Consider the following 26,715-nt stretch of genomic DNA (forward strand, 5'->3'; position numbering starts at 1 on the left):
GATGGTGCTTTTAATTCATCCGTCTGACCCTTCTTAGTCTTTGGAACTTGCGCCCTCGGGATGGTCAGCAGAAACACTTTGTTGTTGAGCGCTGTAAGAAACACTTTGTTGTCTCCTTTGGTGGCATCATCTTTGTATACTATTACCGACAGAGGTGGGATGTATAATATATTGTGTTTGTGTGTTTTCAGTATCCTTGAGATGCGCAAGGAGAAGAGCCGTGATGCGGCTCGTTCCCGGCGCGGCAAAGAGAACTACGAGTTCTACGAGCTGGCCAAGATGCTGCCGTTACCTGCGGCCATCACAAGCCAGCTGGACAAGGCCTCCATCATCCGACTCACCATCTCCTACCTCAAACTCAGAGACTTCTCACAGCACGGCGATCGACCATGGTCTAGGGACCTGCCTCCTACTTCTTCCCAATCTTCAAAGGCACTCAAAGGCAAGCCCTGAAAAAAAGTTCTTCTTTGCATGTAGAGGACCGCCGTTGATTAAAATAGTATTACGTGTAGGCGTCAAAGATTGGAAAACACGAAGGTATTATACTATGGACTGCAATGCACACTTTAGAAACAGAGGGGGGGGGGGGGGTAATGGCAGGATCGGCTCGCCATTGTTGGCTACACAGAAAAAAAAAAAAAAGACGGAAGAAAGAAGGACGGACGGGTAGAGGATACAGGATGAAGGGTGGAGGTGCGTAGAGTTTGCATGAGTTCGTCGGGGAGGGCAAAGAAACATAACTTCACCGCAGAGCAAGCTGTGCGCCAACCATCGCCACGAACGACTGGGTTATCGCTTTCCGATTTCAAGAGAGAGAGAGAGGAGGGGGCGTACGACCCTTTTGTGTCAATTTCGATATATGATAATCGATACATGTGATGGTGGTAGTGGTGACAATGGAACTGCTTGCCGTATAGTCGTCCACGCTTAGGGGGTGAACATCACGACTACCGCAGGGGGGGATCGTGCGTCCTGATAATTCATTCAAAAAGGCGTACGACCCCTCTCTTTTCCAATCAGAAGCGATAACGCTATCATTTGTGGCAATGATTGGCACACTGCATGCTATGCGGTCTGTTTTTAGACTGCAGAAACGCTGGGGAGTCCAGATTTCACGCGTGCCCCACAAATCCCCACGTCACCCTCCCCCATATCCCCCTATATTATACTTGACCCCAATATCATCACCATCATCATTCACCGGAATTTTAGAGATACATTTAAAAAGATACCGTTCAAAATCTGCAAAAAAAATAATAGAGTAAAGAACGAATTGCACACGTGTGTCGTTTGTTGCAATATTTTGTTCGCGTTTGCTAATGGAAACTGACAACAATTTATAGTTGATTGATTCATTGACGTTACGAGAAAACCTACGCAGCATTGTATGCCTAACCCAACGTTGGGTAGACTGTCCTATAGTAGCCTGTTATGTAATCAATCAGTTAAGAATCGTAGAGCAATTCAGTGTTACCTTTGGCTTTGCGATGACTGCGAGTAGCTGGCGCTTTTGCCTCGGGCTGATGCCTTTTGCTCCAGATACCCTGTATACTGAAAAATAAACAATTTCAATTCAGTTTAATTCAACTAGTGAGGCAAAGAAATGACACCTGGAAAAACAAAGGCATAGCTCGCCAGTTTTTTTTTTAAGCTTTTGATACCTGATCCTCCTCGCCTCTCTGAATACACCGTGTTCGTTGACGCAGTCCCTCGACCATCTAACCTACGTTCATAATCCAATATTATCAATACAGTGCCGCGTAACAATCACTATAACCGAACTGCTCACCGCATGTTTGAAACGTCAACTGCCTCTACGTAACGCTCGGCCTTTTTTTATTTTCCGTTCGCTGTTATTATTTTAATCATAGTAATGCGCAAGCTTCAAGAAGTCCTTTCCCCCCATTTCCGCCTCTTCCCTTTCCCGATAGCGCGTACCGCTGTACGTGGGCTTCTCTTTTTATTTTTTTCCTGTCTTTTACGAGCGTATCTGTCACATGAGCTGGGCGGTTCCGCCATGTACGGCGGCTGCGACAGCAAATGGCTGGCAACCTTCGTTCCATTCTTGCTGACCAGTGTCCACTCCGCCAGAGCGTTATGGCCCGGAAGTAACGGGACGCGGACATAGGCGGCTGAAGCTGCGGCATTCGCTGACGACACCACGTTTTTCTCCAGTGCAGTTGCTTCTGTTTTAGTTGAAGCGGAAGCGGAATGAAGGGAATGCTGTCAGCCTCTCGAAACATAAGTAGAATGGTGTCTGGGAGTAATTGAGGAAGTAACGGGGAAAGGAAAGGAGCTTTCGAAACGAGGTTAATCAGAGCAGCGAACATCGTATTTTCATAATCGCAGCTATAGGCTAACACCCGTCGTTTAGTCTCTGCAGTGTTGCGAGGAAACAAAAAATAAGCAGCGGCATCTTTGGGCACTGTGCCAAACGCATTGAAACGCGGTAGCTTTATAGGACCATCGTCGGCGCTTATTTTTAGTCCCGTGGGCGGCGTCACGTGCTTCCACACAGGCTGCAGACGAACCTACACGGTGGCTGGCCCTATAGAGGTATCGGTTGAGAAGAAGAGGAGGAGGAGGAGGAGGATTTTTTTTAGTGCGTGGTAGCGCCGCGAAGCAACTGTGGCTATGAGCGGCGTACAGACGTGGACAGATGGAGAGAGGACAGCATGAAGGAGTGGGGGACAGGGGGTTAGTGTGCGTCCTGGGCCGACAGGAGGAGGAGGAGGAGGAAACACAACTTTTCCACAAATAGACCAAACGCATTCTTTCGTTACCTGCGGTCATGCTGGGGGGGGGGGGGGGGGGTGCTGGGTTCGAATCCCACTCCTGACTACACTGTCCCCGGTCTTCCATGCTCTTCCCGCGGCGTAGTTCCCTTTGAAGTTTACCCACGCCGCTAACTAACACCCTTGGCTGCTGGTCTTTCACGCTGTCCTTTTCCCTCTTTCCCGTCTGTACACCGCGCATAGCCACAGTTGCTTCGCGGTCGAAACACGGAATTACGTCACGTGATTCTAGTCAGCTGATGAAAGAAGTTCGTCGATATCTGTTGGTCGCTGTGCATGGTCGAGAGCGGCATTGCTCCATGTGAACTAATACGGTGCTATAGGATGGACGCTTAGCTGCACTTACGTGTACAGAATATTTGGACTATACGCACACGATGCAACTAAACGATTGGCCACGTGTCTCAGCTTAAGACAAAGATTATCGTGACGCACGGGGAATTAATACCGGTGATCGAGTAGGGCTTCCGTATTTTATAAATAGGGAAAGAAGGGGAGATTGGTCAGATATTGAGTTCGCCTGACTTTCTAAAATCCCTTCGTAGTGCATTGTGTTGCATAGCCAATGAGTCTTTCAAGCTAATGAGTTCTGTCCCAAGTGCTCAGCTTAGTCGATTTTTTGTTGTTGTTCTATTTCAACGATTTTTTCGATTGGTAAGCGCAATTCGATAGGCCCCGGAATCGAACTCTGCTGCCTATAAATGTCTATAAATCAGGATTTTGAACTAAATTCCACTCGTAGTGCCTATATCCCCACATCTGTCCTGATCTTCTTTTTGTGTGTGTCTCTAATGTGTTCAAGCATATATACGCGAGGTATAATTCATGTTAGTTCCAGTTAATAGTAGTTCATCTGTAGTTCATGTTTAAAAAGAGGGGGAGCATGACCTGTGAGGCTTTCCTTGGATAAGTGCAGTTCCCCAAGAAGCCGATCGATGGCGCGTATGTTCCCCATTTCTTTTTTATTGTTGTCTCCTCATCGGCAACGTCCTCTGATCATAGCTGCAGTTGTTTCGCGGTGCAAGCACGGTATTAAGAAAAGAAAACGAGTTGTTTTTGTGTGTCAGTGTTCGGTTTTTATTTGATATTGCTTTTCCTGATTATAAGTACACAACGTCTCCGAATGTTTAGATCTGCTTGTTGCTGTCTTCGATACCGCGTAGCTTGACGTTGCCCGATTTTTTTTAGTGTCTTTTCAGTTTCTTTATAATTCCTTATATTTTATGTTTCTTATCTATTTCTGTGTTTTCAGTTTTCTTCTATTTATTTGCATTGTTCCGGATACCTTCTGTTTCTTCTATCGCGTATTCTACCTTTCTTGATAATATCTGTTCAGGCGTAGCTGGAACTCGTTATGAATTCTCACACGCACGTCGTCTGCTGGTGCTCTGTTCACACAGACTGGTCGCGACGTATCCAATCCCCATAATTTCGACTCCGCGCATGCACAAATCGCCGCCACCTTTCCAGTCTGCCAACCATGAAAACATCGCACCCGTCGCTTGGTTTCCAAAGCGAGTAAAGCCTACCGTTCCGGAACCGTAGCGACACCTGGTGGCACCACTCAGGTGGACCGTGTCCGCGCTGTTGGTAACCTTGTGACCGCTAAATTGCCTACTGCTAGCCCCCATACGGTGACCAACATTGATTGGGTACTCGTTAATCCGTTGGTGGCTCTCTTTTGTGAAATGCGCTTTTACACCGATTAAGCTGTACGCTTATGATAAGAAGAGGGGCCCGATTCTCGTTAAGGACAAGTGGACCGTTGATTGGGTCATCTGGTAAATGGGTGTGGGAATATCGTTAGGGCCTAGGGGCAGCGAAAATATGTTTATTGGTTGCCAGGGTGACGTGGTCACGCTTAGGAAACAGTGTACGCTGGATAAGTAGTGCGTTGTCTGTTCGAGCGTCCAGTATATGAGAGCTACGTACCTAAATCTAACCTAGCCTTACAGGTGGGAAACATAGCTGGGCTTTTCGTGTCGCTTCTTTATGTACATGCGTGTCAAAAAGTGTGTCGCAAGTGTGTCACAAGTAAGTGTCACAAAAAGGCATTCACCTCCCGTTCTCAACAGTTCAGGGATTAGAACGATGTCATTATGGTTGGCTACGAGCGGTCAAGTTCTGTTTTTAGAATGCACGTTGCACATAGCCATAGCTGCCTCGCGGAGCTAATGCTGAAACAACAGACGAGACGGAGTCTACTTAAAAGGGTTGTGACACTTCGATACATGTGCTTGATTGCATCATGTACGCATTGTTCTGCGCGCCACAGTATTGAGGAAAAAAATATCTTTTTTTTTTTCTACGTCACGTAGTTTGCGTCCAACTCTGACGTCAGAGGAGCGAATTCCTTCGCGATGCGTATTGGTTCTCGTAACCACGTGATCTGTTCCACGGCTCCTCACAGGCTCTCCGTGATGTCACCGCCCGAATTAGTTTCGGTATTCGCGATGCCGATTTTCTGCGCGTCTATTGCCCTCTTTGCTACAGAACTTGAATGAACGTCCACGTCGACGCATGTAAAGCTACCTACTCATTACCAGGCGGGCGCCCGCAACGGGAGAAAGGTTACCTGGAGGTCACCGGAGGCCGCTTTCAGGCGTCGTCCCCGCAGCCGCACCATACGCGACTGACGACAGAGACCAACTAACCAAAGAAGAAGTCGACGGTTCATTCCCGTTTCCGACAGCGATGTTGTGCAGCGCTATCCGTGAAGCGCGTGCGAAAGTCTCGTACCGTTCTCGTCAGCATGTCTCGTGACACGGCGAACGTCGGTGTGGTCACTCCGCTCGCCGTGTTGTAACTGCTCAGTCGGAACGCACATCAACAGTCTATTACATTTAAACGGCTTAACTCAATAAATAAATACTCGTTGATGGTAACCAAGGTCGTGCTGAAGACTTGGAGGTGGTAGGTTTGAATCCTACCACCGGATGTGCTGTCCGAGGTTTTCCCTGGGTTTTCCGAAGACTTTCCAGGCGAATGTAGGCCCAGGACGCATACTAACTCCCTGTTCCCCACTCCTTCCTGCTGTCCTCTCTCCATCTGTCCACATCTATACGCAGCTCATAGCCACAGTTGCTTCGCGGTGCTAACACGGAATTAAAAAAAACTTGGGAGGGGCGAAGTGTCGCAACTTTTTTGATGCATTTCGCTTCACAGTGGCAGTGTTCCAACGAGGAGAAGTAGAATAGCTCTAAACGCGGCCATCGATTTCATCTCAATGCAAACTACGAACATCCTGGAAAAACAAATCCCAAGTCACACGTGAATGCAGAAGATGCAATCATCGAGCTCGTCTTTCGCATTCCCTCCCAAACGTTACACTTATCTGCGATTCCAGCTTCCTGCCGGGCTCAGCGCACTATCCACGCAATCCCCTTTTTATGGAGAGGCTAGAATCCTCCGATATTTCCCCGCGATATCCCGCCAAAACATAGCGCGGGAAAAACAGGGAAGTTGTCGGGGGTCATACAATGGCAGCGGGATATGTGTACTTTAGGCTGCCTCCCTCCCACACTCACGCACTCACTGGGGCCTACGAACAACAGTGAGCTCTCTATCTCTGCCGGTTTCGCTGAACGCCCGTTGCGACAAAAACCTCGGATTCTGCATTTCCGATGCCTTCTTTCCCGACCGCTAGAGGGAACTGCAGTTGGCGAAAAAGGGAAAAATACGGAAAACCTAGGGTTTAACGCGAGTTTCCGGAGCTGACTTTTCTTCTTTTTTTATTTATTTCTTCGATGATGATGTGTTTTCTGAAGTGGGGAGGATGCTATCGGGAGCCTCTAATCTGTTCAGATTTATTGGCACTTAAAGAGGAGGACGAGGACGCATAAAGGTTAGGAAAACAAGAGGAAGTGGCGGGGGAAGAGGTATAGGGACTGTAGAGGGAAAAAGGGGATGCCCAGCCAAACAATAAAGTCACAAAGGCCTCTCTTCTTCTTCTTCTTTCGTTTTTGTGTGGCCCCGCAGAGCGAAAGGCTGCTAAAGTCATCGGGGAAAGTGAGAATACACACGTGAAAGACAAAAACTAAGCTATAAGCTAAAATTTTTCGGATTCCCTACTTTAAAAAAAAAAAGGTTGGGTCTCTGACGTAATAGTCGCTTCGTTGCTTCGCCCCATTTGACGGAGCGCTCCGTTTGTTTAGATAGCGTGGTGATGATTCGAGGGATAAGGCGAGTAGGCACTCTTTTTGTTGTTACCGCTATTAGCAAGTTGGTCTGGTGTATGTGACGACAATGGGATATAGATGGCATAGGAGGGTCTGTGAAAATTGGGTTGGAATTGGCGATTATGTTTTTGAGGGAAAATTGGCTACGGCGGCAAAGAGGGGGGGGTAGGGTGAGCTTGTTGTGATTGGATGTGGGGTTAGTGTGTTCTTGGAAAAGGAAAGGAAGCTCCCCTGCGCAGTTGTTACTTTTTTTTTTAATCGGCGATAATTGTACGTTTTCTTTGCTATTGTAATTGTATAAACATCGATGCTAAGTTAGTTTTGCATCTGGAACAAAGCTTACAAGCTTGTATACGAATTTGGAACTTTTTTGTACCGCATAAACTACAATGCTACAAAATATGTACCAATACTTGTTACTACTGCTAATCTAAAGTAAAATGTAATGCATAGAAGCTTGTTCTGCATTCGAGTAGTGGGAGCACTCGTTGCCGCTGTACTTGCTACGACATCTCTAGAAACACCTTCCCTCTTCGCCTTTTGAGCCTTTCTCATTATTTGTGGTATAACCGACTGATTGATTAGATAAAAATGTATGATAGGTTGGTGCTCATGCGATGAGAGGTGGTGTTATGCATCGATGACGAAGGTTCGCAGCTGTCGAACATGACACATGTTAGGTATTTTATTTGGTATTTGATTGACCTCGCAATTACTATAGGAGACTCCAACGAACTGTACTGGAAGATGTGTTACACTAATTATAACGTTAACTCTTGGAAGGTGACCCTTGAGGTGTTCCTACGTCTTCTCTCTCTCTTTTTTTTTTTTTTTTTTGCGGATTAGCAAGTCGACATACCGTTTAGCTGAACTTTTCTTGAATTTTTTTCTTTGTTCTAATTAATATACCCCCCCCCGGGGGGGGGGGAATAGCGAAGGGGATTTTTCTCCGAAGGACACGAGTATTATGAGACAGCACGTCAATATTATTAGTTATATCTTTTTCCTGTGCAGTACTTTGCAGCGATCACCACCATAACAATACGGTCAAGACTTATACGCATGACAGCCGATCATAATGCATCCCCTCACACTCGCAGCGAATTTCCAATACTTTCGCCGTTTTTCGAGTACTTTTATACTGTAATACACTTTTTTTCTGCTGCGTGAAAGAAACAAAAGAGCACCACTGTTTCCCAACAGCTTGGCCGGTCCACCCATCCGTCCATCCAATCATAGCTTCATCGGTATGCGTCCCCCGCAGGCTACTACATCAAATTGTTTCTGGTCCCCGTCCAGCTAAATGTCCCTTCTATCCTCCCCCCCCCCTACTGTTTCATTAGGGTCCTCACCTCTTATGACTTCGACCCCCCCTCTCACGGTGACCGTTTATCGACTTCATCATATGTTCCACTCTCCCTTCCCCTATTTCGTTCAATGCGTGGACTTATCTGTCCATCCACCTTAGAGACGGAGCCCCATATTTATAATCGCCTACGATGATGTCACTCCGCTTCTGTTTTTGGCTGGGTAATGTGTCCCGATGTGCACGGTTGACTACCCCTCGCGGACCTGCCCGTTCCCGCATGTTTCGGTTCGCTTCGCAACGCCCGTACCTTGGTCTGCTAGTAGATACATGGAACTTGTTTTTTTTTTTGTGTGTGTGTGTGCCTTCTTTCCTGCGTTATTAGCCATTACTCTGACATGCGCACGGTGCCTTGCTCGAGTACGTGCTTGCAGGTTTTGTGTGTGTATGTTAGATGTTCTGTATCCGAATATGACTTGTGTCCGAGTAGACTTGTGTACTCGTTTTCTTTGTTGATGGCTCGGTATTTGTGCTTAAAGTTCGCTTAATAACCCTGACTGTTCGTTGATTGGTTAGTTGGGATACCACTGCTCTTCGTTGGTGCACGTCTCCACAACCTTTTTGCAGGAACAAAGCAATGTTAGGTTATAAGGCCCTCGTAATGCGTTATAAAATACAATCCGTGACGTACGCTCTTGAAAGAGAACTTCACCGCATAACACGCTGTAGGCGATCCATCTTTCCGTATACGGAAAGATATCATTCTTTTTCCTGATTGGTTGAAAACAGGAAGGGGCGTCAACCTTGAACATGCATAATGTGTCCAGGATAGGCACCACTTCCCATTATCAACAAATCATTCGTGTAATGTGGTGAAGTTATGTTACAGTGATTGCGTCGAATGACACAGTTACCGCTTTCAATATGAGGGGAGAGTGGGTATATTTTTGGATATAAATTTGAAAATATGTTAACTGCCACAAAAAGGCGTACGCCTCCCATTTCCAACAAATCAGGAAAGAGAACAGTATCATTCCGGATTACGACGAGATCTGACCGTGTTGTCCGGTGAAGTTTTGTTTTTACAAAATGTACTGCGCTCTGAAAAAAAAAGAAAAAGAAAGAGAGAGAGAGAAAGAGATTAAAATGCTGAAGTAATTACTGCTTATAGTCCCTTAGACTGAAATTATTCTCCATACCCTGAAATCCAGTCCCCAGCACAACTAATAGCAACTTTGCATAAACTACCGTGCATTTTGTACCCAGATGGTCTATTGGTTGTGGTAGTCCCTAAAATGACTAAAATTACTCTCTCTCTCTCTCTCTCTCTTTTTCAGCTTAGAGTGCATGTACCACTACTCGCTCACCACGCAGCATAAAAGCGGACCAAAATCTAACTATGAATTAGCTAATCAGCGGGGCATGTTAATTAATCGGTTTGTAAGCACGTGCCCATGCATTGCAACCAATGCCCATGCACTGCTCGGGTGATTCCCGACGTGTTGAGAAAAATAAGCCTCGCTTCGATGTTTTCACTCTACATTTTGTGTGAACATTTTGAACGAGCAATTTGCACGCAACAATCTCAACTTTTTACAAGAGCAAAAGTGAAAAGCAAACACTGGTAACCAACAAAGGACCCTTTCGCTGCTGACCCTGAGTACAGAGGATGGAAACCCCCCTTCGTCCCCTCTCGGGGAAGAAAGATTTGTGGCCAACGGGGTGAGCTGGTCATTTTCCGGTCAATGTGGCCCGATGACCAGTCCGCCTTTTAATCTCGGACCCAGGGGTCGTTACGGCCGACCGACCGGACGCCGCTCTACAGAGAAGCGGAGTCGTGGGGTTACCGTGAAAGATTCATGAACGTTTAGTTACTTTCGCTGTCCTTCTGCTATCGCGTTAAACTGAGCGTACGGTGTTAAGTGCCCTCTGTTGTCTCGATACATAAATAACGCCGCTTATCGGGATTTTGCGCAGTCAGGCCTTTGGTGGCCACTTTAGGAGGTGAAGCGCGTGTCGTATATAGCGGACAGTATTGAAGACGCGTCACGGTCGCCGATGCTTTTACGCTGATTCAGCATGCTGCGGGTATGACATACGGTCCTCAAATATTTACGTTGATATCTCATACGTAAGAAGCAAGACACAACGTGCAGCAAGTAGCGGATATTAAGTTGCACGTGACCTTCTGACGTCACCTTCTCAAACACTGCACTCCTAAAGGAGGCACAATAAAGGTGAAACGGCTGCCCCGTGCTGGTATGGCGACGATTGAGATATAAACTCGACCAAGAAGCACCCTTCAAAGAGAACTTCACCGCACAGCACTCTCCTAGCCGACTGTCATCCCGAATGACATCGTTTTCTCACCTGATTTGTTGAAAACGGGAGGCGAATTCAAGCGATAACGACATATCAACCGGACAAATTAAACTGCATTACACGTTAGTCTCAGTGACACAGTGCATGTCTCACACAGACACAGTGCATTAGACACAGTGCATGTCTCATTTCATCTGTACACAAAGGAAAATTGACCGATGCGGATTACTTATTATATCATGAGACAATTGGTTCCACGCACAGACTCCTCGAAACAAGAATGGCAGCCTCCCATAGTTCGTTTTCAGCCAGCTCCGGCCCTCGTGCGTTGGCTCGTGCGTTGGATGTTTTATGGAGTGCTTCTGGATGTTTCTAGAGTGTATAGAACTGCCGATCTGTCACATCTTCACTGTGAACTTCATCTTCACATGTGAACATCTTCACTGTCGGTAAGGCATTTCAAGCCAGGAAATTGGAGAATTTAAACACAAATCATGTAAAGTAAACACAATCACGTAAAGTAAAAATTCGAGTCACCACAAGTGGACACAAGACGCGGACTGCACGCGTCAATTCTTTAAGCCAATTTCATCAATGGACGTTGACAGACAACGAAGCAGCAATGTTTCGACGATTTGGGTCGGTTGTTATTCAGCGACGAAGAGCGGCCACGTTTTTTTTTTCCCTCGAAATTCGACCGGGGCACATACCGAGCCATCGCTTCCGCTCCCTCATAACTTCTATTAATCGTCCCCCTCTCCTTCAAACGACATAACAACCATTTATCACAGTCAAACTTGCTCTTCACACGTGAGACGCGCCCCCTACTGTTATAGATGTCGCTGAAATCGCTCTTCCAGCGATTTCCCTGACCTTTTTCTCAATTTCCTGTCTTCGATGGCATTTGCTGAGCTGTCAGCCGCTTTGACAAATGACTTGCACGCGCCTTACGTGCCGCGTTGTACGAATCGCGCTATCATCCAATTCTCGTTTCGGCAACATGGTCGCCTGCTAATCTTCGTCTGCTTTTACTTGCGCGCATGCGAGCTTTGTCAGGATGCCGTGGGTGCGTACGACTGTAGCCCATGTGATCTAAGCACCAATGCTGGAGATGCGACGAAAATGTTGTGTGTGTGTAATTGAAGGTTTTATGGCGCAAGGGCAACTTGGGCCAAAGAGCGCCAAATCAATGATTTAATGACTATGAATGTTTACAATGTTGACCAATATAAAATCTTCTGTTCTCATAAAAAGCATGGTAAAAACGTAAATGCTATTACTTGAAAACTGTCGTTACCTGTGAAATTCATTTCATTACAGGACTAGAAGTATTTTATCAACTTTGTAGAGTCTAAAAAACCAAGGATACTGTCATAAGAGACAATCCCATCGTCACCTAGTAAAAGAGATGGATGATATGGTAAGTGATATCGATAAAATATCGGAAAATGAGCGATGCGGTGGCGGTCATACAGCGGACAACTGATAAGAATATGCAGTACGGTCAGTGGTTCATTACAGTGTTGACAGACCGGTTGTTCCTCGGCCCGGAGCAGATAATTATGCGTTAGGTGGGAATGCCCAATTCGTAATCGTGTCAAGATTACGTCATGGTGTCTGTTACCATGAGTGAAACTTCCTCGCTCTCTTATGACTGGCTTTACCAAGTGCAACTTATTAGCTGCTTCTTTGTTCCACCTCTGCTGCCACTGCGACAATAATCTTTGTTTGATGGTAGCTTTGTAATCTTGAAACGGTATTTGCACTGTGCTCTCTGCAACAGTTGAGGTTGTATCTCTCGCTACTCTGTCAGCTAGTTCGTTCCCAGCAATTCCAGCATGGCTTGGGACCCAACAGAAGTGAATCACATGTCCATTTTTATGGAGTTTATGAAGCAGCAGCAAGAGATGATGAAGAAGAGCGTTCTTTGTTGGTTGCCGCGTTTTCATTGCCATCATGAGGCTCTTGGAATCTGTGTAAATCACTGCCTTCTTTGTTCTTGCACTTTGTATCATTTCGAACGCTAGTAAGACCCCGTACATTTCAGCTGTGTACACACTCGCACTTGGGTTTATGCGGATTGAACGAATATTGTTTTCTTGATGTACGGCAGCTGCAGCTACTCCATTTTTTGTTTTTGAGCCATCTGTGTAAAACGCTGAAAAATCTCTATAGTTATGCTTAATATCCAAGAACTCTGACTGTATCACCAACGAAGAGGTGGCCTTCTTGTCAAACTTTAGCAACTGAAAATTGCATGAAACTTTGTGTTTGGTCCAAGGAGCATTTTCAGATTCGTATGGAAATGTATCCTGGGGTGTAAGATCAAGTCCCCACAGTTGGGCAATATGCTCTGCTCGGAGAGCGATGTGGGGGATATATCGTGGTTTATTTCGAAAAAGGACATTCGTTGAATCGCTGTTCAGAATGGATCTACAAGGATGGTCTTTCAGAGACGGAACCTTTCGAACGTAGGTCAGCGTTAGGAAATTCCTTCGGTCTGTCAATGAAGGCTCATGACACTCGACATACAGACTTTCTATTGGAGAGGTGCGGTATGCACCACTTGCAATCCTCAGAGCTGAGTGATGCACCGGATCAAGGCTTTTCAAGGCAGACTGTCGAGCTGATCCGTAGACGACGCACCCATAGTCCATCTTTGATCGTATTACTGATCTGTAGATGCGAAGAAGAGTCGTTCTGTCTGAACCCCAAGTTTTGTGTGAGAGAACTTTAAGAATGTTTGATGCTTTCTGAGCACGCACCTTTAACTGTCGTATATGCGCTTGAAAAGTCAATTTGGTGTCGAAAACCAGGCCCAGGAACTTATGTTCCGTTTTCACAGATATCCTTTCTCCATTCAGGAGAAGGGTAGGCAGAGGGAACACGCCCCGCTTCCGTGAAAAGCAGACGCAGGCAGATTTTTCAGGTGAAAATCGAAATCCATTTTGGTTTGCCCATTTAGTAAGGGAATTAATGGCAACCTGCACTTGTCTTTCGCATACGGTGAGATTACAAGAAGCAAAACCTATTTGCAGGTCATCCACATATAAGGAATACTGTATTGCACGTGGTATCACATTGGCCACTGAGTTAATTTTAAGTGCAAAGAGTGTTACGCTCAAAACACTTCCTTGTGGCACTCCATTCTCTTGCATAAACACATCAGAAAGTGTATTTCCTAAACGGACTCTGAAGACGCGGTTACATAGGAAATCTTCGATGCAGTAAAACATATTTCCTCCGATTCCACAGCCTACTATGTCTTGCAGGATCCCGTACCTCCATGTCGTGTCATACGCTTTCATGAGATCAAAGAAGACCGACAAGCAGAACTGGCTCTGTACATGAGCTTTTCGTACTTGCGTTTCTAGACGCACTAACTGGTCGACAGTGGACCGATGACGCCGAAATCCGCATTGAAAACTATCTATTTTGTTATCCCGTTCTAGAATGTATACTAAACGATTATTAATGAGTCGCTCAAATGTTTTACAGAGACAACTCGTTAACGTAATGGGACGATAACTTTCTGCCTTGCTGCGGTCCTTTCCAGGTTTTAGAATTGGAACAACAATAGCCGTTTTCCAGTCGTGTGGTAATTTTCCTTTTTTCCATATTCGGTTGAAAAATTGCAATAACGACTGGAGAGAGTTACATGGCAGGTTTTGTAACATGCAGTAATGTATATTATCTGGTCCGACTGCCGTGGCTTTGCAGCCCGATAACACTCGTTCCAGTTCATGTAAAGTGAAATCACTGTTGTAGTCGGTCCTCTCTTTAGGGACTTTAAGTTTCTTTCGTTCCTCTTTTTCTTTGTGTTTTAGAAATTCACGACTGTAAGCGGCAGAACTTGACACTCTGAAGAAATGTTCTCCCAATAGGTCGGCCTGTTCTTTAATGGATGTACTATTTGGGTCAGCTGCATTAAGAAGAGGAATAGTATATGTTCTATGTTCGCCATCCATTTTTCTTATTTTGTCCCAGACGACCTTTGTTGGGGTTTGACTGTTGATTTCTGTAACATACTTCTCCCAAGACTTCTTCCGCGCCTGTTTTCGTACGTATCGTGCTTTCGCTTTTACTCTCTTGAAAGCAATAAGATTTGTTGCCGTAGGATAACGTTTTAAAACATTCCATGCCTTGTTCTGAGCTCGCCAGGTTTCGCGACATTCTTCGTTCCACCATGGCTTTGGACGTCTGTGTAGTCGTCCACTAGAACGGGGGATGGATTCTGACGCTGCATCAAGAATTATGGTTGTAATATTCGCATTTTCCTCATCAATTGACGACTCCTTGAGCCTTTCGTGATCGATTACAGCGAGTGTTTTATACCTTTCCCAATCTGCAAGCTGGAACTTCCATCTACGTGGACGAACATTATGAGCTGAGGATGGAACACTGGTCTCCAGGAGAATGGGAAAATGATCACTTCCGTAAGGGTTTTGGATTGAAGTCCAGGTAAAGTCCCCAGACAGAACTGGTGATGCAAGAGATAAGTCAATACATGAATATTTCCTGTGGGTCATGCTATAATATGTAGGGTCACCCTCGTTCAAGATACTCATATTCGTGATGTCCAACACTTGTTCAATCAATCTTCCACGCGTATCCGTTTTGTCACTGCCCCATAGTATATTATGAGCGTTGAGATCTCCAAGAATAAGAAAAGGGGTTGGCAACTGCCTGACTAGGTCTAGAAAGTCGTTCAGTGTAGGACGGCTGTTTGGAGAGACATAAAGAGACACAACAGTAGTCAAGCGTTTTAACTGTGCTCTTACAGCGACAGCCTCCAACTGGGTGTTAAGATTTATTTCCTTTACGATAACGCCTGCGTTAGCGATGATGGCAACACCTCCACCCGTGTTGCCTGAACGATCCTTTCGATATACTGTGTAATGCTTGAAAAGTTTAGTGTGTGTACTATTTAACATAGTTTCTTGTAAACAAAACAGATATGGCCTATACTTATCGAGTAGGCCACAGATGTCGTCATAATTCTGAGTTGCGCCACGGCAATTCCATTGGAGCACAGCAACGGCCATTAAAAGGACTACCAGAGAAAGACTGGACATAATAGCCATACCTTTAACGCAGTTATGTCGTGCCATCCCTTGAGGGGGCAGTAATGCGCTGTTTTTCTTTTCTCCCTTTGTTGATTATTTGTCGTGGCTCTTTTGGTGGCAAGGATAACTCGGTACTGCGCTGTGTGCCGGAAGTACCTGTATCCATCACCTCCTCTTCCGATGCAAGAGACACACGATCAGAACTCTGCTCCGATCGCGATGCTCCATGTGAGGCCGCGGATTCATTCCGCGATGTGGGAGTGGCTGGTGTCCCACTCAGCTCCCTTTGAGGAGTTTGTGGGACAAACTGACCCGGGCGTGCGGCCGCTCCCTCACGCACTGCCTGGGCGTAACACGCTGTTTTAAAAAACGATACCCGCTTTCTGGCTTCTGCGAAAGATATGTTCTCTTGTACTTTTAGTGTGATGATCTGTTTTTCTTGTTTCCAGTGAGGGCATGAACGTGAGTAGGCAGGATGTTCTCCTTTACAGTTTATGCAGTGTGTGTTATGGTTCGTACAACTTTCACTGGCGTGATCTGCTTCGCCGCACTTAGCGCACGTCAGTTTCCCGCGACACACTTGTGAACCATGGCCAAAACGTTGACAGTGAAAGCATCTTCGAGGATTAGGTATATAGGGGCGTACCCTACAGACCATATAACCGGCCGTTACTGTTTCAGGCAGAGTCGTCGTGTCGAATGTAAGAATGAGATGTTTTGTGGGGATTTCGTTTCCCTCTCTGCGGATTACGATTCTCCGTACGGCCGTTACGTTTTGATCCTGGAAGCCCTCACAAATGTCTTGTTCTGATATTTTTAATAGTTCTTGGACTGAAATGACACCTTTCGTGCTGTTTAGGGATCTGTGCGGTGAAACAGTGACTGGAGTGTTGTTAATTCCCGTTATTTTCAAGAGGTTTGTGCTTTGTATGACATCGTTAACTTCAACAAGTAAGTCCCCAGAAGCCATTTTCTTTGCCTTGTACTTTGGTCCTAACACATTAGTGAGCACTTTACCTACGACAAACGGGGATATTTCACCCACGGTGTTTTCGGTACTTTCAGAGTGGATGACGAGGAACTTTGGAAAAGAATTTGCTTGTTTCCGTTGCGATGGAAAAAACTCTTCGGTGCGTCCTCTCTTCAGAGGCCGATCATGAGTTGCGTGCTTTTTGGGTCCCATACAAGTAGGTTTGTTTCGGCGGTGGTGCCGGCCGCCCACCACGGAGCCCAACAAGGGAACGTTATCGGAATATTGAACGTTAGCCGTACACTTCCGCTATAACACTATGCATGATAACCAAGGTAGATTACCTGCACAGGGTTAACCCTTGCTGCCTGTGAGAATGGTAAAGGGAAGGAAAGGATAATAGGATAGATGGGAGACAGCTGACAGGACAGAGACAGACTAGAGAGGGGGACAGGAAAAGGCAACTGGCTGATTCCCTCTGGTTGGGTCAGACCAGAGGCACCGTCTGCAAGAAGCTGGAGCCAAAGTGGAGTGTTGCCTCCACTGAGGGGCCGCAACGGTCCAAAACCTCAGCATTGGCTCAGCCACCAGGATCTCCTTTTCCTCGGTTACGGCTAAGCCACGTACAGCCGTCACGTGGGTGGCTCCAAACCACTTGTGCTCGGGTCCGTGGTGTCGCAACCCACCAAACGCCTGCGACAGCAGACGCCCCTGCGGGGCGACGAAAATGTTAAAAGAAAAGTTCGGTCGCTGACATCGTTGAAATAAACATGCCAGGCAGGAGCGTTTGACTCCAAACAGCTTTCCTTTGAGCCCTTTCGCTGGAAATCGACTTATTTCCAGAGTTATTCGTATCTTATCGTGACAGACGGCAGAAGGCCCGTGCCTACTGAGAGGAGCAATCGGAGCATCTCCTCATCGGCGCGCGTGACGTTCACGTGACGTTCAGCCTCCTCTCCTACACCTCCTACTCCTCACGTATTCTCTGCAGCTAGACGCAAATAATCCTGCAGCAGCAGGAGAGAACGAAGTCAGGCGCCAGGGGAACGACCGCATTTCGTCACCCTGACGTCACGCATACGTCTCTCTGCGCTCAAATTTCAAACCAAATGATCAAATCCAATTATGTATAATGTCGATAATAAATTATAAAGCTCGAGTTAAGCAGGGATTCTGTAAATCAGGGAATATACTACCCGTGGAAACAGATGTCTACGAATTGGGGCTTGGAGAGCGAACTACCTTTTTAAGGGGCACTAAAGTGCAAAAATTCCTCCTCACGGAATGAAGGATGACGTTACCTTGAGACCAACACAGAAGGAGCGGGATTCACCGGTTGCGTCGTTTGCGATTTATGATCGATAGAAAAAACGCAATTTACGCCTTCCCTCTCCCTCTCCTTCTCAAGAAGGCCGACAATGTGGAGCGGGCTCTCATTGGTCTCCTCAAACAATTTGTCCAATCATCGTGGGATATCGTTTGAGGAGACCAATCCGAGGCTTCCCCGCATCGTCGCGCTTGTTGAGAAGGAGAGGGAGAGGGAAAGAGTAAACTGCGTTTTTTCTATCGATCATGAATCAAGGACGACGTAACGTATGGTTCCCGTTGCTTTTGTATTGGTGTCAAGGTAACGACAGCTTTCAATCAGCGAGGAGAAATTTTTGCGCATCAGGGCTCCTTTAAGGCGTACAGAGGCTATGAAGAGCTCCTGAAACGCTTAGCTTTCTGCAATTCTTCGCGCTCTAGCGCCGCCATGGGTATGTCTATCCTGCTTTCTTTTTAAAGCCCTACGATTTGAACCATATATGTGCTAACATGACTGAAGTGGTCATGCACGGCTTTTTGTATCAATGTGGATATGTTAATTGATACAAAAATGCTTAAGCCTACGATTTTCAACGAATCAAGAAAGGTATCAGTCTGAAAGAAACAGAAGAAAATGGTGGTCGTTTCTGAGCGTGGCATTGCGGTGAAGTTCTCTTGTCCAACGTGAGTTACGTGTTCCCGAGTTCGGGACAGTGTGCACAGTGACAATGGCTCGCTATGCGATTAAAATTGGAAATTGATGTAATTTGAACGCATTGTATATAAGCTATCTGGGATGCTTCTGCCATTTTCGCTGTACGTAGACATCGCAGTGCAGCATCTCCACTCCGTCTTCGTAAAGCAATGCACATTCTCATCAGATTACTGAGATTTATTCATGTTTCTCAGTCGTTATAATATGTCAGTTTAGCGGAAGAGATGCAGCTTACCCCGTAGCTTACGATTTTATTTCACAGTCTCACGTTAATTGAATTTGACCAATAAATCGAATCAAATCAAATCTAAATTTTGCTTCAACCCATTATCCTTCCCGTCTCTTGAGTAACAAACACCCATTACCGTATTCTGCAACCGCGTCAAAGCACACTAGAGTGAACACAATTTCCCTGCCCGCACGTAAACTGGGGCCGCGAAAGTAAGCCTTATATTAACTGACCACGTATTTCTCATACCCCCAATGACCAATGACGTGTCACCCGGAAAGCTGGCCACCAGTTTCATTTCTTCCGCCATATTTATTCTTCCAAGAGCTTACCTATATATTGCCCCCCCCCCCTTTTTTCTCCATAAATATGTGTTCTCTACTTCATTGCATTGAATCCATCACTGTCAAATCAGTCGACTCGCTTCGCTTGTCACCGCGAACACGTTGCGGAACACGTTGGTTCCCAGTGCTGTATAGTTGCCACAATATAGATACGCTGTCCCCTGTAGTAACGCTGTAAGCTTCGAAGACGCTTAATGTAACACCGTGGTTTTGCACTTGTGGGTGTCTTGGCACCCGCAGCGTGTCCGGAGAATGATTGGTGCGATTATGAGGTGCGGAAGAATGGAGGCAATAAATGCGAGAGTTTTTCTCTCTGTAAAGGAAACGTTAGCTGACGCTGCACAAGGCAAAGCGTATGGACTGTTGCTGTGCAAGAGTGCGTTTGTGAGGCGAAGAGGAGAAGGAATGGGGAAGGAGATGAGTATAGAGGAAGAGGAAGGAGGAAGAGGAGGAGGAGGATAGAGGAAGGAAGGAGAGGAAGAGGAACTGACACGATTGGGTGTTAGTTGTGTTTGGTGAACTTGAGAGGACAGCGTAGATACAAGTCGCCGCTAGCGAATGGGCTTTATTGGCAAACAGAACCGTGCGTATGTTTGTGCGAATGACTTGACGTGGCGAATATCGTTTTTTGTACTTTATTTTCGTATTCCATTTATATTGCGTTTCTACACAGTCGTTGCGTATTATACAATCCAGTAAGAAGTATTAGTGACGTTTACTGAAAGTCAGTAATGTCAATGTCAACACCATCTAGATACAGAAGGCCTTTCGATTTCCTTCCCTCCCTCCTTCACTACGTGGACATATGAAGGAATTCGTCTGCTATTGCAATTCGCCATTCTGCGAATTCAAGAACTCTCAAATGATTGCAGCTAATTTTGAATCTGTAGACAAAAAGTGCGACACGCTTTCCAGAAAATCAGTCTTGAGAAAGACATGGGCCCGTTTTGCGCTTTATTTCAAAGATTTCCCATTTAGTGCGCGGGGATCGTTCAATCACTACTCGCAGACGACGGTGGTTCGTCTCCGTGGCTACGACCGCTGAAAGCACGTTCGTGATTGGCTACGGCCGTTAAAAACACGATCCTAATTGGCTGACTCTTAGTTGTTACTTCACGTCGACGAGTAAGCAGGCTTTCTGTATCTTGGTGGCGTTGGTAATGTACAGCTCGTATCACTTCGGCTTCAAAACGAGCGAGGAGCTTTGCAAGTCAATACACTCTAAAAATGGCTATACACTCTAAATATCACCGTAGGAGGCGCTCAGAACTGACCACCACTCAGAATGGTATCTTCCTCTTTTTGTGACACGTACGCAGTTATGTTAATTGTCACAAAAAGGCGTACGCCCAGCGCTTTCCACAAATCGTGAGTAATAACTGTTTCATTATGGGCAACGGTTGGCCTTCAACGCACGTCGTCCACCTGCTAATGTTGCCAGATCGCTCCACGTGCACAGTTTTTCATCAATATCGACGGGTACAGGTCACTATTAAGTTACCGTCCAATATATTCATAGGTGCACACAAAACGGACGCTATACCTGTGCATGGCGAAAATTGACTATAGCTTCTTCTCCTGTGCAGCGCAGTCTCTATAAAATGGACGACACCGAGAGAAAGAAAAAGTGTGGAAGGCAATATGGAGAGGGACACGGGAGGAGAGGGAGGGGATAAAAGAGAAATAAATAAATAAAAAGGGAGGACACGGGTCTCAAGCTCCGAGCAGCCGTAATCAAGTTAATCATAACGCGGGGTCTGCGGCAGCGAAGTGCTCCGCGACTCCCCGGGGATTTTGGCTCTTTTATAAGGTACCGTCGCTCCTGTGCTTCGCCAACGGCGGACACCCAGCGACAGATAAATAACGGTATCATCTCCAGAGATGTATATATATATATATATATATGTAAAGAGGTGTACGATAGGTATATACACGTAAGTAGATCTAAGGCAGAGTGGGTCGAAAAAAAGAAAAGGTGGAAGAGAGAGTAACGGAAAATCGGGGCACAAAGAGCTCCTAATAGGACGTTCGAGGCTGTGATGAAAATCGTGTGCGGGTAGCTGAGGGAAGGAGGAGTGAAAATTTTGTGGATGGGGCACCACAACAATATCTTACCCCGCACCGCGAATGTTTATTGCTGTATACTTGCAGCGTTATCTCGTTCTGGTTTTATCTCGATAGTGGTGACGACAGTAGGGAAGAATATGGATTAGTAAGCACGTAGCACATCGTAGTAAGCACACTTTCTAAGAAAGAAAGAAGTAAATGTGGAAGTAATTATGTCTTCTACTAGACTAAATTGCAGTTACTCCCCATTTTGGTCCCCTGATCTGAAATTTACTTGCCAGCACCGCTAATAGACCCCTGCCATCAGTACCCAAATTCCTAATAGTCTCATTAATTTAGTCCCTAAGACGACCGACTGCTGCGGCAATGCACGTAGTCCCCAAAAGGACAAAAAAAAAAGAACTCCTCCCTTTAGGAGTGTAGAAATGGTGCGGTTTGTGAACTCGGCTAATAAAATAAACAAATAAAATAAGTTGTATATATATATATAGATATAGCACCAAGAAGTAACCCGCCAAGAAAGCACCGCGTCCATCAAACCCGCCACTACATAAAAAAATAACAACAACAACAAAGGCCGCGTGTAAACATAAACACACCAACGATTTGTTTTATATCACAGAGATAGATAAGAAGAAAATCAATCAACCTATTATTTATTGCGATTGGTTTACTGTTATGGCTTTATTAGCGCCAACTCCCAAGGTGGTCAGTCTGGGTCATTCTTTTCCTGCAGCCAACAAGGGGTTGTGTTGCAATCGGGAGAATGGCCCCTCATAATGCCCCATTGTACTCTGCACTTCCTCCCGGCTTCCATTGTGCCTCTGATGGTAAGATGGGCGGAAGGAAGGCAATCAAACCAACCTCTATTCCCCCGAACCGTTCTTCTTATCAGACAATGCGTTAGGTAGTTCGCCAAGTAGTTGAATTAAAGTTTCTCACCCTGTCCCAAAAGCAAAGTAAAAAGAGTGAAGTGCCATAGTGACCGTGCCGGGCAAAAAAAAAAAAAAAAGATTCAGCACTGGACATGAAAACGAAGTTACTTCTTCGCAGTTATCTTTCGCTTGCTTCGATGACTTCTGCTGAAATTTAAAGTGCGTGTGGGTAATGTTTTATAGCAGCGTTATAAGGGACTAGAATCTGTCATTGGGACGGCGGCGCGAAGCGGTTACTGTTAGCAGTTATTTATTGATACAACTATTACGCAAGAGAACCCTTGTAGTTTTGCTGCAGAAGAGTCGTAGAGATAGTGAAGCTCCAATGTTTGTTGGTAACGTTGTCCTTAGAAGCAGCTATCACGCAAAATGCAAATTATTTCAGTACTATTTCAACCGCCTCAAAAAAAAAAAAAAAGGTACAGGAGGTTCTTCAGTCTTACATCCTAAACACAGAATTTCACCGCGTAGGACACTGTGCGTCAACCATTGCCACGCATAATAGCGCTATCGCTTCTGACTCAAAAAAAAAAAAAAAAAAAAAAACGGGGGGTACGCCTTTTTGTGGCAATTCGGATATATCATAATTGACGCAAAACCGCGTATGCCCCTTTTCTCTACGAATCAGGGGTCGGATTCACAAACGCGAACGTAAGTTACGTTAAGATGCGCTAAGACGTCGTAGCCTGCGACGCGCGTACGACGGCGTCGTAAGCGCGATTCACAAAGCTATCGTAGTGGAGAGGGTACACCCTTTGACGAGAAAGAGGAAGTTGCCACATGCAACCAGGAGAGAAACACGCAACGGGTGCGAGACTATGTTTTCACTATGGTAACGATGACGAAAATTTGTAGTCCCACCAATAAGAGTCGCCCCGTTAGAAGAAAACGAAGCTGTTCGCCCCCAAATGTTTTGTTACTGCACGCGTGCTCTCGGTCCTTCGGTAGCCATAATGGATGCCATGCAATCACAGGCGAAACGCGTTCGATGACACAGCAAATATATTCCCAGTATGTTCGTCTCGGGGAGGGGGTGGGTGAGGGTGTTTTGTAAGCGGTGTGTGGCACCCGGTTTTGCAGCTTTTATGGCTTCTTTTGCCTTTCTTGCAGACAATTTGGAGGTGTGTTGGGGGTGTCTTCGCGGGGTGTAGGGGATGCTTGAAAAATCCCTGCGACCCGATTTTACGGAGCACAAAGTTGAAGCATTTGTTGAAGGTTACCAAGCGAAAAAGTGCCTCGATGTCACTTCGGGGAGGGTCTCGAAGGTTCTGTGGCGAAGTGCAACGCGTTGTTGCGTATTACGGAGTCTTGGTTTGCCGTCTCCACATCCACCGCTGCCAAATAACGCCGCCATCTTTCCTCGTAAGACTGCTCGGGAGCTCTCGCAGGATTCAGCCGTAAGCTTGCGAAGATTTTGCGACGCGCGCCCTTCGTGAATCTACACTTCGTCGTGACTTTCCCGTACGACGGAGATACGACAGATTCCGTCGCACGAGCTCTTTGTGAATCCGACCCCTGAAGCGAGAACATTATCATTCGTGGCAACAGTTGGCGCACAGTGGGCTATGCGGTGAAGTTCTGTTTTTTTTAGAGTGTAGGGGCAAAAGTACTCGCATTCTGAATGCATTGTCTGACGGCGTTGGACCGTCACTCTAAAATTACCGCGCACCGTCGTAATGTCGCATGTACGTCCATCGTCCACCCTCGTCCACCATCCACCTCGTCCACCCTCCACCTCGTCCACCCTCGTCCACCATCGTCCATGCACGTCCATCGTCCCATCCCTCATCGTCTTCAAGAGGTGTTCCGCGTTGCGCGCAAACAACGCGCGAGACCTACCGAATGTCACGTGCGGAACCTCCTGTCCGTAGTTATATTAAGCGCCGTGCTCACGTACGTTGCCTCTCACCGTTACTCATATGCACACTGTAATTAGCTGATGCTTTTTGATGGCTATGTTGAGTAAAAAAAAAAAGAAAGAAAGAAGCACGCCCGTAGCTCCGTGGTAAAGCATTATGACTTGTGAAACCGAAAATACACTGGTTGGTTTGGTACTCACTGTTTGGTACATGCGGATTTTTTAATGCAGAATTTAGAAAATTTCGGTCTACGCTTCAGTGAGAATACATTCTGCGTTCAAGACCTTCGGGTGAACTTGTGTATACCACATGGCGCAGGCTTCCCCACACTGACACTCTACGTGCTGTGAAGCACGCTTTACAGGAGGCGGCAAACTGGGGGTGTGGTTGTGTTATTGAAGCAAAGTAGAGACTCTATGTGTTTATCATTCATAGATCTATGTAGCCTGCCCCCTGCTCTGTGTCTTCGTTTAGATTTCATTGGAGCATCTACGTTTGCACTGCCATAACGTCTAACACTGCAGGAATCTAAAACGAGCGTCATAGCGAGGAAGTTTTCTCTACCGATCAATTATTTCGTGCAGTACTCCAAAATCCCACTGTCTGCAATCTTCGAACATGTCCTAACGCCTTTTCACTCACACAATCAAAATGGAGGAAGGTATGCTTTCACGTCTTCTTCGCGGACGCAGCCGTAAATTCGATGCCACGAATCCCTCCCCACCCTTGCCAATAAAATCCACCTCCGCTACACGTATACTGTGGCATACACTTATAGGATGGAGAATGGCGTCCCAATTTACCGTGGGGAAAAAGTGAAATTCAATTTGAAGGAAGCGGACGACAGTCTAGACAAAAATAAGGGACAGCAGCACAGATGGGGGAGGTGAGGTTGTTGTTGCCGGATCCCTCATGTAGTAGTCATCGTCTGGAAGTAAGGAATACAGTAGAGAGCTGAAAGGGAAGATAGGAATGTTAGAAAAGGGGCGTAAGTAAGTTTAAGGTGGGGGACTCACAACATTTGGCTGGGTCGTTTCTTTGTAGGCGCGATACCGTTTGATATGGCTATTGTATCCTCCGTGGGAGCTGTGGGAGGAAGTCACAGTGGAACGGGGCACAGAGATGAAACACAGTGTGTATAGTGAACGTGAATACCTAAAAATGATACGCATGCTCTTTGAGGAAGGAGTACGGCTTCGAACATATTTAATAAGGCTAGGGAAAGGGTATCTATTCTTTTTATATTTTTTGAGATTTCGTCCGCTGGGAGCATGTAACAACGTGTTGCTATTGAAGAAATGCGCAAAACATAAGGGTTATGGTGACCCCTCAACGGCTGTACGTTGTCGGGTCCAGCATCCCCATATTTTTCATTCTAATCTAATCTCATAAATAGGACGCCATCTTCAACAACCGCGGACCTCATCTTGTCGCCAGCAACTACGTCAGTCATTCTATACTGCCAATCATATCAACGCACACCTTGCTACCCGCCGCTAACAAGCTTTCGTTTGGTAGTGACACCCCCTAAATAGATCTTCCGTACAAAAGCAAATCCATATCCCCCCACCCTATCCGCCGAAACTACATCCGTGTATATAAACCATCGTAACGAAAACACACCGCTCAGCACATTGCCTCGCTAGGGGAAGACTTATCAGAACGTTCACGCTCCAATCATCTTCTGTACCCGCTTCTCTCTTTTTCTTTAACGTTTCTTCTTTCTTCGCGCAACACACAGACACAGACACACACACACACACACATACACACACTGGCGAGGGAGTCAAGTCCAGTCTAGCAAGCACCAGACTGTCCTCTTGAGCTGTCCACGCATCTTCCCCTGCCTTCTTCTTCATCTTTTTTTTTATCTCTTTTTCCTCTCCCCGGGGACCGAGCTTTGACGCGGGTCCACCAACTGTTCGTCCCGTGAGACCAGATTCTCAATTAAGTGTGACCACTACGGCTCCAAGTGGCACGCGGTGTTTCTGTCTTGTGATGGTCATAAGGTGACCGAAAACGGCAGAGGCGTAAAGATTTTATGTGGGCACGGTTATTTTTGCTCGGTATATACGGCGGTTATCTGTACGAACTCTATTATTTTTTTATTATTCTGTGCTTGAGTGTCCAGACATAAGAGAATGGGTGCCGCGTGAGAGAGATATGCTGTGTGGGATGAAGTAGATTTTGTTTTATGGTCCGTTTATGGGAGTCGTGGCTTAGGGTTAGATTCTTTCGATATATTTTCTTTTCGTTTTACTCTGAGGAATTTTTGTTCGTGCGTGATATCTTGCCTTATCGCGGTCAATTCAAGATGCAAAGTTCAAAGGCGTGCGCATAAAGGAATGCATGAGACGGTAGTCGCTACATTGACGCATGAGCGGATCGCTAGAAAACTATTCCGGTACGCAATACACGGCGTTAGTTATAAGAAACACCTGGCTGTTTCACAACATCTTTTCATATGGTTTGATTCCTCGACTTCGAATATTGGCGTACGATGCACTGCCAGTCGGGTCATCCGACAAGCTGTCCACCAGTCAGTGTGTGTGATCGTTCCACTAACAAATTCTATCTCCGTTCTCCAACGTACTTATTTAAGGAACTAACGATATTCTGTCAAT

General features: G+C 46.1%; 1 protein-coding gene and 1 long non-coding RNA gene across 9 annotated transcripts in view; one reads left to right on the top strand and one right to left on the bottom strand.

Moving 5' to 3' along the window:
• The window catches only part of LOC135396876 (protein trachealess-like), a 227,171-nt gene that overhangs the window by 189,218 nt on the left and 11,238 nt on the right, over positions 1-26,715 (top strand). For all 8 annotated transcript variants that reach the window (XM_064628094.1, XM_064628087.1, XM_064628090.1 and 5 more), the window contains one exon: positions 192-442. In XM_064628094.1, coding sequence (XP_064484164.1) covers positions 192-442 — 251 coding nt within the window. The remainder of the gene's footprint in view (positions 1-191; positions 443-26,715) is intronic.
• LOC135396877 (uncharacterized) lies at positions 1,475-25,178 on the bottom strand. The gene is made up of 3 exons (XR_010423555.1): positions 25,108-25,178; positions 24,895-25,045; positions 1,475-1,551 (listed from the first exon to the last, which is right to left on the bottom strand). It is a non-coding gene; the product is annotated as an uncharacterized LOC135396877 (long non-coding RNA).

The sequence above is a fragment of the Ornithodoros turicata genome, chromosome 6 (assembly GCF_037126465.1).
Source record: "Ornithodoros turicata isolate Travis chromosome 6, ASM3712646v1, whole genome shotgun sequence".
NCBI classification, from domain to species: Eukaryota; Metazoa; Arthropoda; class Arachnida; order Ixodida; family Argasidae; genus Ornithodoros; species Ornithodoros turicata.